At 48.2% G+C, this 11,915-nt stretch overlaps 1 protein-coding gene and 1 non-coding gene across 3 annotated transcripts; both read left to right on the top strand.

Moving 5' to 3' along the window:
• The first annotated feature begins 14 nt into the window (after window positions 1-14).
• TSR1 (TSR1 ribosome maturation factor) lies at window positions 15-11,887 on the top strand. Of its 2 annotated transcripts, none has more exons than XR_005289394.2 (15): window positions 15-171; window positions 258-358; window positions 484-697; window positions 811-945; window positions 5,387-5,817; window positions 6,619-6,778; window positions 7,343-7,500; window positions 7,841-8,043; window positions 8,506-8,668; window positions 8,960-9,070; window positions 9,574-9,706; window positions 10,236-10,352; window positions 10,633-10,753; window positions 11,220-11,294; window positions 11,459-11,599. XR_005289394.2 is itself a non-coding variant. In XM_038376144.2 (15 exons), the coding sequence occupies exons 1-15, from the start codon at window positions 75-77 to the stop codon at window positions 11,635-11,637; spliced, it is 2,418 nt and encodes an 805-aa protein (XP_038232072.1). In that variant the 5' UTR covers window positions 15-74; the 3' UTR covers window positions 11,638-11,887. The 2 variants fall into 2 exon arrangements, 1 of the variants encoding a protein (XP_038232072.1); XM_038376144.2 differs by having other exon boundaries at window positions 10,633-10,773; window positions 11,459-11,887.
• On the top strand, window positions 9,288-9,378 carry LOC119844889. Its single transcript, XR_005289434.1, has one exon. It is a non-coding gene; the product is annotated as a small nucleolar RNA SNORD91 family (small nucleolar RNA).
• Window positions 11,888-11,915: the final 28 nt, after the last annotated feature.

The raw sequence follows: 11,915 nt of genomic DNA, 5'->3' as shown, positions 1-11,915 counted from the left end.
CGGGCCGGACGCGAGGCGCCGTTGCCGGGCGGCGCACGTGGGCTGCCCTGGAAGCGGAAGTGCCGGGCGGCGAGATGGCGGAGGCCGCGCACCGCGCCGGGGCCCTGAAGCAGCAGAACAAGCCGCACAAGGGGCGGAAGCCGCGCGGAGGGGCCCGGCGCCGGGCGGGAGGTGAGACCCTGCCCGGCCGCGGGGGCCCGCGCTCACCGCCCTGCCCGGCCGCGGGGGCCCGCGCTAACCGCCGCTCTCTCCCCTAGGCCGCGTCCCCGCCAAGACCCTGAGCCGGCGGCGCCGGGACCTGACCAAGCCGGACCGGAGGCACCAGGCCCTGCAGCTCCGCAGGCAGCGCAAGGAGGCGGTGAGCGAGCGGGGCGAGCCGTGGGGGCTGCCGCGGGCCGGGTGTAACACGCGGGGGGCCAGAGCCGCCCGCCCCAGCAGCGACGCGGGCGGGGCAGCTTCATTGTCGGCCGTTTCTGTTCCTAGGTGCTGGCAGAAAAGCGAAACCTGGGCAGCAAAGATGGGCCGCCTCGCCTCGTGGTAGTGGTCCCCCTGCACGCCGGGCTGGCCACCCACGACGCCTTGAGACTGCTTCAGAGCGACGAATCTGCCCTTGTGCATAAGGATGAGCGAGCAGAGGGGTTTGTGCTGCTCTGCCCCCGATTTAAACAGCGATGGCGCTTTGTGACGGCCCACGTGGGTAAGGAAACCCTGAAGGAATAGGAGGGTTTGTGCTGGCTCCTAGTATTGCACTGTGTTCTGCTGAAACTCATCAGTGTCTCCTTCTGCCATATTCTGATATTGTGTTTCTAGGGAATCTTCATGCTGTGTTAGACCTGGCAAAAGTAGCTGATACCCTGCTATTTGTACTGGATCCGCTCGATGGCTGGGACAGCACTGGAGATTACTGCCTCTCTTGCCTCTTTGCGCAGGGGCTCCCCAGCTATGGTAGGTCAATTAAAAGTAGGGGGTTGGAGCAGGGTGTCTAAAGAGATTACAGAGTTCTTGACTTGAAGCTGATGCAGTAACCAGAACCCCCATATAGCAGGTGGGTTGCCACTGAATCTTGCTATCTAGAAGCTTGGAGTGCAGATCAGTTGATCTAATGTCATCAGTCCCCTGCCGCCTTGCTCTGTGAGTGCACCCCTGTTGAGTTAATGCTGGGGATCTAAAGACATAAGAGGTGTTTTGGATCCAGGCTGCTGCTTACACGTTGAACACTTGTTAGCATTTTGACCATTTAAATATGCTACATAGTGGGCACAAATGAATCTACATCCGTACATCCCCAGCTGGAGGAGCTAAGGGAGACCGAGAGGTACATAGATGAGACGGTCCCATCTCCTGTCTGACAGCTTCTGTGGTGTTGAGGAGGATGAAAGTCTCAGGGAAGGAGAACATCCGACTGGATCAGAGGGAAATGATCCCATAGTTGGGAACCTCCTTCTAGATGATCTTGCACTAAGGATACCTCTCTGGGGGAGGGAACTCCAGTTATTAGGAAGAGACAGATATTAGTAATGAGTGATTCAATCATTAGAGACCTAGATAGCTGGGTTCACAATGAGCGGGAGAACCACATGGTGACTTACCTACCTGGTGTGAAGGTTGTGGATCTCTCGAGCCATCTAGATAGACTTATGTGTAGTGCTGTGGAGGAGCTGATGGTTGTGGCACATGTAGATACAAATGATGTAGGGAGGGATAGGAGAGAAGTCCTGGAGGCCAAATTTAGGCTGCTAGGTAAGAGATTGAAGTCCAGGACCTCCACGGTAGCATACTCTGAAATGCTTCCAGTTCCACACACAGGGTCAGTTAAGCAGAACTGCAGGGTCTCAATGTGCAGATGAGACAATAGTGTAGAGAAGAGGGGTTTAGATTTATTAGGAACTGGGGAACCTTTTGGGAAAGGGGGAGCCTATACAGGAAGGATGGGATCCACCTAAACCAAAATGGAACCAGATTGCGGGCACTTAAAATTAAGAAGGTCGAACAGTTTTTAAACTGAGGGCTGAGGGAAAGCTGACAGGTGCAGAGGAGCATGTGGTTTGGACAGAGACATTCCTTAGGGGGGAATCTATTAATGGAGAGTCTCTATGTCCTAGTAAGGAGGAGAGGATGGAAGATGATAAAATACAGGTAGGATCTGATGATAAACAGTCAAATGAAAAAAGTCTCATTCAATTACATCATGTAATGGGAGACCGCTAAAAAGTGACGAGTTTTTAAAATGCTTGTATACCAATGCTAGAAGTTTAAATAATAAGATAGCTGAATTAGAGTGCCTCGTATTAAATGAGGATATGAATATAATAGGCATTACTGAAACTTGGTGGAATGAGGATAATCAATGGGACACAGTAATACCAGGGTTCAAAATATATCGGAAGGACAGAAGTGGTTGTGCTGGTGGGAGAGTGGCACTATATGTGAAAGAAAGCATAGAATCAAATGAAGTAAAAATCTTGCGTGAACCAAATTGTACCATAGAATCTCTATGGATAATAATTCCACGCTTGAATAATAAGAATATAGCAATAGGAATATATTGCCGACCACCTGACCAGGATGGTGATAGTGACTGAAATGCTCAGGGAGATGAGAGGCTATTAAAATAAAAAACTCAATAATAATTTCAACTATCTGCATATTGACTGGGTACAGATCACTTCAGGATGGGATGCAGAGAGAAAGTTTCTTGACACCTTAAATGACTGCTTCTTGGAGTAGCTAGTCCAGGAACCCACAAGATGAGAGGCAATTCTTGATTTAGTCCTAAGTGGAGCACAGGAGCTGGTGAACATAGCTGGATTGCTTGGTAATAATGACCATAATATAATTCAATTTAACAACCCTGTGGCGGGGAAAACACCACAGCAGCCCAACACTGTAGCATTTAATTTCAGAAAGGGGAACTACACAAAAATGAGGAGGTTAGTTAAAGAGAAATTAAAAGGTACAGCACCAAAAGTAAAATCCCTACAAGCTGCATGGAAACCTTTTAAAGACGCTATAATAGAGGCTCAACTTAAATTTATACCCCAAATTAAAAAACATAGTAAGAGAACCAAAAAAAACCCACCATGGCTAAACAACAAAGTAAAAGAAGCAATGAGAGGCAAAAAGGCATCCTGTAAAAAGTGAAAGTTAAATCCTAGTGAGGAAAATAGAAAGGAGCATAAACTCTGACAAATGAAATGTAAAAATATAATTAGGAAGGCCAAAAAAGAATTTGAAGAACAGCTAGCCAGACTGAAAAAGTAATTGCAAAAATTTTTTTAGATACATCAGAAGCAGGAAGCCGGCTAAACAATCAATGGGGCCACTGGATGATCAAGATGCTTAAAGGAGCACTCAAGGACGATAAGGCCATTGCAGGGAAACTAAATGAATTTGTTGCATCCGTCTTCACTGTTGAGGATGTGAGGGAGATTACCAAACCTGAGCCATTCTTTTTAGGTGACAAATCTGAGGAACTGTCCCAGATAGAGGTATCTTTTATAGGTTTTGGAACAAACTGAAAACTAAATAGTAACAAGTCATTGGGACCAGATGGTATTCATCCAAGAGTTCTGAAGGAATTTAAATGTGAAATTGCAGGAATACTAACTATAGTCTGTAATCTATCATTTAAATCAGATTATGTACCAAATGCCTGGGGGATAGCTAATGTGACGCCAACTTTTAAAAAGGGCTCCAGAGGTGACCCTGGCAATTATAGGCTGGTAAACCCAATTTAAATTCCAGGCAAACTGGTTGAAACTATAGTAAAGAACAAAATTGTCAGAAACACAGATGAACGTAATTTGTTGGGGAATAGTCAACATAGTTTTTGTAAAGGGAAATCATGCCTCACCAATCTACTAGAGTTCTTTGAGGGGATCAAGAAGCATGTGGACAAGGGGGATCCAGTGAATATACTGTATTTAGATTTTGAGAAAGGCCTCGACAAGGTGCCTCACCAAAGTGTATTAAGCAATGTAAGCAATCATGGAATAAGAGGGAAGGTCCTCTGAATGACTGGTAACTGATTAAAAGATAGGAAACAAAGGGTAAGAAGAAATGGTCAATTTTCAGAATGGAGAGAGGTACATAGTGGCGTCCCCCAGGGGACTGGTCCCAGTATAGACCATAAATGATCTGGGAAAAGGGAGATGGCAAAATTTGCAGATGATACCAAACTACTCAGGACAGTTAAGTCCCAAGCAGACTGCGAAGAGTTACATAAGGATCTCACAAAACTGGGTGACTATGCAACCAAATGGCAGATGAAATTCAATGCTGATAAATGCAAAGTAATGCACGTTGGAAAACATAATCCCAACTATACGTATAAAATGATGGAGTCTAAATTAGCTGTTACCACTCAAGAAAGAGATCTTGGCGTCATTGTGGATAGTTCTTTGAAAACATTCACTCAATATTCAGTGGCAGTCAAAAGAGCAAACAGAATGTTGGGAATCATTAAGAAAGGGATAGATAATAAAACAGAAAATATCATATTGCCTCTATATAAATCTATGGTACGCCCACATCTTGAATACTGCAGGCAGATGTGGTCGCCCCATCTCAAAAAAGATATATTGGAAAAGGTTCAGAAAAGGGCAACAAAAATGATTAGGGTATGGAGTGTCTGTCATATGAGAAGAGATTAATAAGACTGAGACTTTTCAGCTTGGAAAAAAAAAACTAAGGGGGGATATGATAATAAGGAAGTGTTATTTACTTCTCATAACACAAGAACTAGGAATCACCAAATGAAATGAATAGGTGGCAGGTTTAAAACAAACAAGAGGAAGTATTTTTTTCACAATGCACAGCCAGCCTGTGGAACTCCTTGCCAAAGGATGTTGTGAAGGCCAACAGCGGTCAAAAAAAGAACTAGATACATTCATGGAGAATAGGTCCATCAATGGCTATTAGCCAGGATGGGCAGGGATGGTGTCCCTAGCCTCTGTTGCCAGAAATTGGTAATGGGTGACAGGGGATGGATCACTTGATGATTACCTGTTCTGTTCATTCCCTCTGGGGCACCTGGCATTGGCCACTGTCGGAAGACAGGATACTGGACTAGACGGACCATTGGTCTGACCCAATATGGCCTTTCTGATGTACATCGTGTGGCTAATGCTGATGATCCCTGCCCTAGCGAGTGCTTTCTCAGTATAGATTGCCCTCCTTCCAGTTCGTAAGGTGACCGAATGTCTGGGTTTTTTTCTGAATGGGTGAGGCTTTTCTTTTAACCTACAGTGTGAATGTATCACAAACTTGATCGCTTCTGGTTCTGAAAATCTTAGTGTTCATCTGTCTCATTATTTCTTGGCTGTGGTCAACAGAAGTTTTTTGAGTTTTGACTGTTAACTCTGCTGTTCTCTTTGCTGTCTGCTAGCCCTTGCTGTCCATGGAGTCGCTGATCTCCCACAGAAGAAACAGACAGATGCTAAGAAGAAATTGGGTAAAGCCATTGAGAAGCGCTTCCCGGAGGCCAAACTGTTCCCCCTGAACACTGAGCAAGAGTCTTTGTTGTTGCTGAGGCACCTTGCTGCCCAGAAGCAGCGGCACCTTATTTTCCGTGACAGACGGGCCTATTTGCTTGCCCAAGAGGCTGAGTTTGTGCCCAGCCATGATAGTGACTTGGTGGGGACCCTGAAGGTATCTGGCTTCGTTCGGGGACGGACCCTCAATGTAAACAGCCTGGTGCATATTGTGGGACATGGAGACTTCCAGATGAGTCAGGTTGATGCCCCTCCAGACCCTTTCTCTCTAAACCCGAGAGTGGCTAAAGACCAGCAGAGGAAGGGCCAGGACATGGAAATACAGGTAGGATGGTGTTCTGGACTCTGAGTGGCCCACTGAGAGTTATTTGTTCCCTGGTAATCGTTTAGAAGCTGCAGGGTCTTTGAACCAATGTTATCTAAAATTCAGTGCTGGATTAAGATTCAGTTACTCAGCAGATGGGTCTAATAAATCTTTCTGAAGGCAAAACACTCGGCAAGTAGTGATCAGTAACTCACAAACAGGTAGCTCATCGGGACAATCTCCTCACAGTTTCCTCCAGCACTGGACAGTACAGCTTTGTTACACACTTACTTATAACTTTTTGTTATCTTCTCTTATACAGATGTTGTTAGACTTTCATTTCCATATTAACTCCTCTCCCCCATCAGTGCAGGTTTTGTGTTACTTCAAACTCGTCTTTATTTTTTTTTAGTTAGTTACTTTAGCTTTTCTTGTTCTCATAAACATGATTAGTCTTCAATTTCTTACACATGTGCAGTTCTCCTTGTGCTTATGTTAAATGTTATCAAAACAGACTATGAAAAGCCACAGTAGGCATCTGTCAGGCCTAAATATGCCTTCGCTTCCAACAGTCAGCACCTGTGGTCATGCAGTCAGGTTGGTTCAAGGCAGACTGTAAAGCTTTGCCCTCTCAGAGAAGCTCTTTGGACAGAGCACAATGTTTACAATGGGCATAGGGGGTGTGCTGGGGGTGAATACTTTCTTGCTAGTGGTGGGATTATTTTGGGTAAGGAGAGGTTGTGGAGGGGCTAGTCCATTGCTACAAACTGCGATGTGCAGCTTGAATTGGGTGGGTTCTCACTTAATGACTTTGTCTGCTAGGATGATTCTGTAAACAGTGTTGTTGAGATGGAGGAAGTCATTAAGGTCCTGATGAAGGCAGATCCTAGAAGACAGGAGTCTTTGCAATCAGAGGTGATTCCTGACCCTATGGAGGGGGAACAGACCTGGCCCACTGAGGAGGAGCTGAAAGAGGCAGAAGGTCGGTGCTGGCAATATTTCTCTAGCCTTTCCTTAGATTATTGGTGAAGTTTTTACTTTTTACGAGCTGTAGCTGAGAAGCTTAAGGCTGGGCATGGTATCTAGCTTTGAACCCCTCTTGACTCCTATATACAACCCCTTCCTCTGATGGTTGGGCTGCATAGCTTCTCCAGTTTGACTCTGAATTTGGGCTGGCCAGATCGTTGGAGGACATGTCATGGGATCCTGAGCATCTGTTTGCTGATGGCCATATAGCACAGGGTTATTCCTAACTGCTGTGTGAGGGAATGAGCCATGCTCTCCAATCCTGGCATTAGGGATGATGAATGGTGAGATCCCAGGGACGTATGAACAGTCTCAGGATTCTGGTTTCTGATTTTTGCACAGGGAAGATACATTGCTGTAAATCCCTCCACGTGTTTCATGTAACTTGCTCTTCCGCCTGACTGTCCACACAGCTGTAAAGGGGAATGAGAGGGAGCAGCCTAGTGCCATGTCTTGCATTACTGTAGGTAAAGAGGTGGGGGGGGCCTATGCAGTACTAATCACTCTGGGAATCTGGCAGAGTCCCTGAAGGAAAGGAGGAAGGTGGTGAAGGTCCCCAAGGGAACATCCAACTACCAGGCTGCGTGGATTGTGGATGATGGAGAAGATGGCAGTGAGGAGGAGGAGGAGGAGGATAATAACATGGAGGACGAAGATTTGATGGAAGAGGCTTCCCAGGTAACAAAAGGTTGATATTGTAGGTTGTGTCTGAATACTAGTGTGCTTGCCACCCTGCAAACTGTCTGTTTTTTCCACACCCCTACAGGCAGCGTAAGGGGACAACATACAGCCAGGCTGGTGTCCACATTTCAAAGGGTAAAATCTGATACAGCCACATGCCCCTTTGTATTACTCTCTCTGACATAGTCAGCTACTCTCTGATCTAAACTCATGCGGGGACTGTGGTCTGCATTGTACAAGATGCATGCAGCCCCTGCAGTGTTGCCTGGAGTGTGTGTGTAAGTACACTTGCCTGTGGACTCTGCACATCAAGATTAGTATATGCTGTCTGTGTCAGGTTGGGGAAAGCAGTGAGGAGGAGGAGCTTGTAGAGGAAGAGTGTGAGACCATGACTGTAGCAGAGTCTGCTCGGAATGATCTATACGACGAGAAGCTGAATGAGGACGAGGAGCAGATGTTGGAGAAGTACAAGCAGGAGAGATTGGATCAAATGTTCCCAGATGAGGTGGACACCCCCCGCAACTTGCCTGCCAGAGTCCGGTAAGAAACCTCATGCCAGGATGGAAGGAGCAAGTCTCCTAGTGACTCTCCCCAGAGTTGTCCTGGCTTTGAGACCGGCAGTGTGCAATGGGGAAATGGGACTCAGCATGCTCTAGTTTGCTCAGTGAAATTGGTGAGGTTTTCCTGTAGCAAGAATCCATGTGGGTGGATGCGTCAAACTAGACCCTTCACCTGTGCCTATCTGATCCAGTGGGCTGGTGCAGTGACAGTCCCCTTCTGTGTGGCTCGTTTGGGTGCTGATGGCATCAGAGTGTTCTTGACTGTCTCTGTGCTCAGATCTCTCCTATGAGCAGGATGAATTCCCCCTTGCTCTCTGTGAGACCCCGTGTGGTGTAAGTCCCTGTAAAGGTATAATGCAGATGTCCTCATGGGGGCAAGGGTATTTACTTGCTAACTGCTATAGGATTTGTTGAGTAAAGTCTCTGAAACTCTGTCCTCCAGGTTCCAGAAGTACAGGGGGCTCAAGAGTTTCCGGTCTTCTCCTTGGGATCCCAAAGAGAATCTCCCCAGGGATTATGCCAGGATCTTCCAGTTCCAGGACTTCTCCCGAACCAGGAAGCATGTCTCCCGGCAGATAGAGAGAGAGGAAACTGAAGGGGCTGCGGTACCTGCCTTTCCTTGGCTAATTTATCTTCCCTTGATGTTGTCCATCTTGCCTCCTTCCCTGCTGTGTTTCCTTGCTCTTGGCAGGAAAAGTTGGTAGGGAAGTTGCTGCATTGCTAGTTGCCAGCTAGGCCCATTCCTGTGTCGTAGATAAATCCCAGGTAGTACTGGTGCCCTGTTTTCTCTGCCCCACAGCCTGTGCGTCCTCCTCCCACGCATGCTCCATCTCGCTCCTTCATACCTTGACAGCGGGGAACCTGCATTACCTGTTCTCTCTGTCCTCTCTTGACAGGTTGGCTGGTATGTTACGCTTCACATCTGTAGTGTTCCTATCTCCGTGATGGAGAGTTTCAGGCAGGGGCTGCCTCTGGTCCTATTCTCACTGCTTCCCCATGAGCAGAAGGTGAGTATGTCCCAGGTTGTAACCTGCCAACATCCAGGAGAGCTGGAAAGCCACTGTGCCTCTTGCACACAGCTTTCCCCTCTTGCTGATACAGGCTTGACGTTCTTCTGGCCTTCCTGGGGCCTTTCTTGAGTGTACAAGGAATCCAGTTCAAAATTTGTTGTACTGGTTGGGGTTGAAGCTGTTTCTGCTTCCTGGGGGTCACATCAGAATAGCATGGAGATGGCCATGATGGTTTAAGCCAGAATGTCTGAACCTGGCTGAAGTTTTGCTGATAAACCCTTTATGGCTCCAAGGCTTCTCTGGTGGGGATGGGGATTCTCTGGCATAAAAGGAAGATATGGCAGCCCTTTGGCTGAAGCACCAGGGCTGTGAGCTGTTGAGACACTGAAGACATCTGGCTTTCGGAGCTGTTCTGTATCATCCATGGCTTTCAGCCTCGCAACCCTGCTGTTCCAGGTGAGCTCGGCCCCTCAGTATTGCCTTTCTCCCTCTCTCTGCAGATGTCTGTGCTGAACTTTGTGGTGAGGCGGCACCTGGGCAACAACGAGACAGTGAAAGCCAAGGAGGAGTTGATCTTCCACTGTGGGTTCAGGCGCTTCCGTGCCTCCCCTCAGTACTCCCAGCACAGCTCAGGTGGGTGTAGGACCCACTGGTGGATGAACTGCATATAGAGAGTGCAGCCCCTTGCTGGCTGGGGTCTCTGGTGGGAAACCTGGGTTGGCAGAAAGGACTCTGAGGACTTGCATATTTTGGCTGTCAGGCTTCAAGGGGAAAGGAATTGAGTCCATTTGTTGGAGGGAGATGGATTGGCCTGGGCAGCATGTGGTTCCCTGGGACAGTGAGGAAGTGGTACTGGTAGGGCTCGTCCTTGCTTGGGATTGGGCGAGGCGCTATAGTTTGAATTGGTGATCTCCTTTTCCAAGGGGTTGGCTCTAAACAGCCTATTGTGATGGGGGGGGCTGCATGTGACCCACTACCCTGTGCTGCTGAGGTTGCTCCCAGGGCTGAGCAGAAAGAGGGAGGGGACAGACATGAAGAGTGTTGAGAGTCCAAATTAGTGTGCATTGTGGCTGGCCTGCTGCTTGTTGGTGTTGGGTCCTGGAGCTCCCCTGCAGGGCACTGGCTGGTAACTGAGTTTTACTCGGTGCTTTCTCTCTTCTAGCTGATAAGCACAAGTTGGAGCGTTTCCTGCGGCCTGATGCAGCCCTGGTGGTGACTGTTTATGCTCCCATCACTTTCCCTCCTGCCTCAGTGCTACTGTTTAAACAAAGGAGTAACGGTAAGTCAGTGAGCGCTAAGGGGGTGACTGAATGAGAAATGAAAGCTAATCCTAGCAGCAGAGGTTTCCAGCTTCCACTGATGGATCTGGGTCCCATTCTCCAATACTGCCATACATCTGTTGTGCCTTAATCATCTGTCAAGGGCTCTGAGAGGGTTAACTTGCCTATCTCCTCTCCCTCAGTCTCTGGAGTAATGGCCCTGTCCTTATTCTTGCTGTGGAGACTGCCCTGCTCTAGGACCCATTGAGCAGTGGCATTCAGGTCAGTTCTGCTCCACAGGAATGCACGACCTCATTGCCACGGGCTTTCTGCTCTCAGTGGATCCAGACAGAATCATCATCAAGCGGCTGGTGCTCAGTGGTCACTCTTTCAAAATCTTCAGCAAGACAGCTGTAGTGCGGTACATGTTCTTTAACAGAGGTACATGGTGTGTGTGTGTGGCGGGGGGTGTGTGTGTGGTACAGCGGGTCCTGTGTGCCTCTGGAGACCCTGCGGTTCCATAGGAAGGTATCATGATTTCCAATAACTGGAGCCTTTGAGACCTGGAAGTACAGAGCTGGGCTCAGTGTGAACATTCTGACATACATGTTGACGTGACCCAGATAGCTCAGCAAGTGTCCCCTGCCCTGTAGAGAGGCTCTCATGTTCTGAGTACGTCCATCCATATAGCAGCGATTTGGTTTCTTCAGGCTGTGCCTATAGGTGAATGTACACTATAGCTCTTTGGCCAATGTGCAGTAGCTTGCCATACTCATAGCTGCTCTGGGTAGTAGCTCAAGCAGCCCGAGTCCTGCCTGGTTTGCTAGCTATGTGGCAGGAGACTACTGTGGCCTGTTTCTCACGCGTCTCTTGTCTTTGATCGGCAGAGGATGTGCTGTGGTTTAAGCCGGTGGAGCTGAGAACCAAGTGGGGCCGCAGAGGACACATCACAGAGCCGCTAGGTAGGCCAGGTTTGACATGCAGCATTGTATTGCTTTCCTCTCATGGTGCTGGGCGCCACACTCAGTCCCTGCAACCCTACTCAAACACTGTCTGCTCTTCCACAGCCCAGGGAAGAGGAACAGGCAAAATGCAGCTAACAGCTTTTGTTGCTTTCTTTGCCTAGGGACTCATGGTCACATGAAGTGTCATTTTGATGGGCAGCTGAAATCCCAGGACACAGTGCTGCTGAATCTGTACAAGCGCGTCTTCCCTAAATGGACTTATGACCCGCATGTGCCGGAGCCAGTACCGTGGATGAGAAGCGAACAGCAGCTCCCCATTCAGGAGGTGGAGATGGAATAACCCTAACCCTCCAGGCCTAGCGTGGCTGCTGTGGTTCGCATCTCCTGCACCCCATGTGGGTTCTTGGCTGTTCCAAGCCTTGTGAGAAGTAGGGAGAACTGCCCTGAACTTGTTAGTGCTGTGCCTTTCCTAGGGTGTGTGTCCAGCATTCATGCTGGCTGCTGCAGCATTAGATCTGGCTCACAACTGCCTATGCCCTGGTCTCCAATATGTTTATTTCAATGGTAAATATATTTTCACTTCACTTCAAGTCCAAGTGCCCAGCTTTCTTGCATGGG

The sequence above is a fragment of the Dermochelys coriacea genome, chromosome 17 (genome assembly GCF_009764565.3).
Source record: "Dermochelys coriacea isolate rDerCor1 chromosome 17, rDerCor1.pri.v4, whole genome shotgun sequence".
In the NCBI taxonomy this organism is placed as follows: Eukaryota; Metazoa; Chordata; order Testudines; family Dermochelyidae; genus Dermochelys; species Dermochelys coriacea.
The sequence above is the reverse complement of the archived record's forward strand: the minus strand, read 5'-3'. Positions and strand labels throughout refer to the sequence as shown.

Bases quoted from the DNA above. Each gene is read 5' to 3' on its own strand.
- TSR1 (XM_038376144.2), top strand. From the start codon at position 75: ATGGCGGAGGCCGCGCACCGCGCCGGGGCCCTGAAGCAGCAGAACAAG. The intron at 7,501-7,840 runs GTAACAAAAGGT...TGTCTGTGTCAG, and splicing joins TGATGGAAGAGGCTTCCCAG to GTTGGGGAAAGCAGTGAGGA. The intron at 10,774-11,219 runs GTACATGGTGTG...TTTGATCGGCAG, and splicing joins GTACATGTTCTTTAACAGAG to AGGATGTGCTGTGGTTTAAG.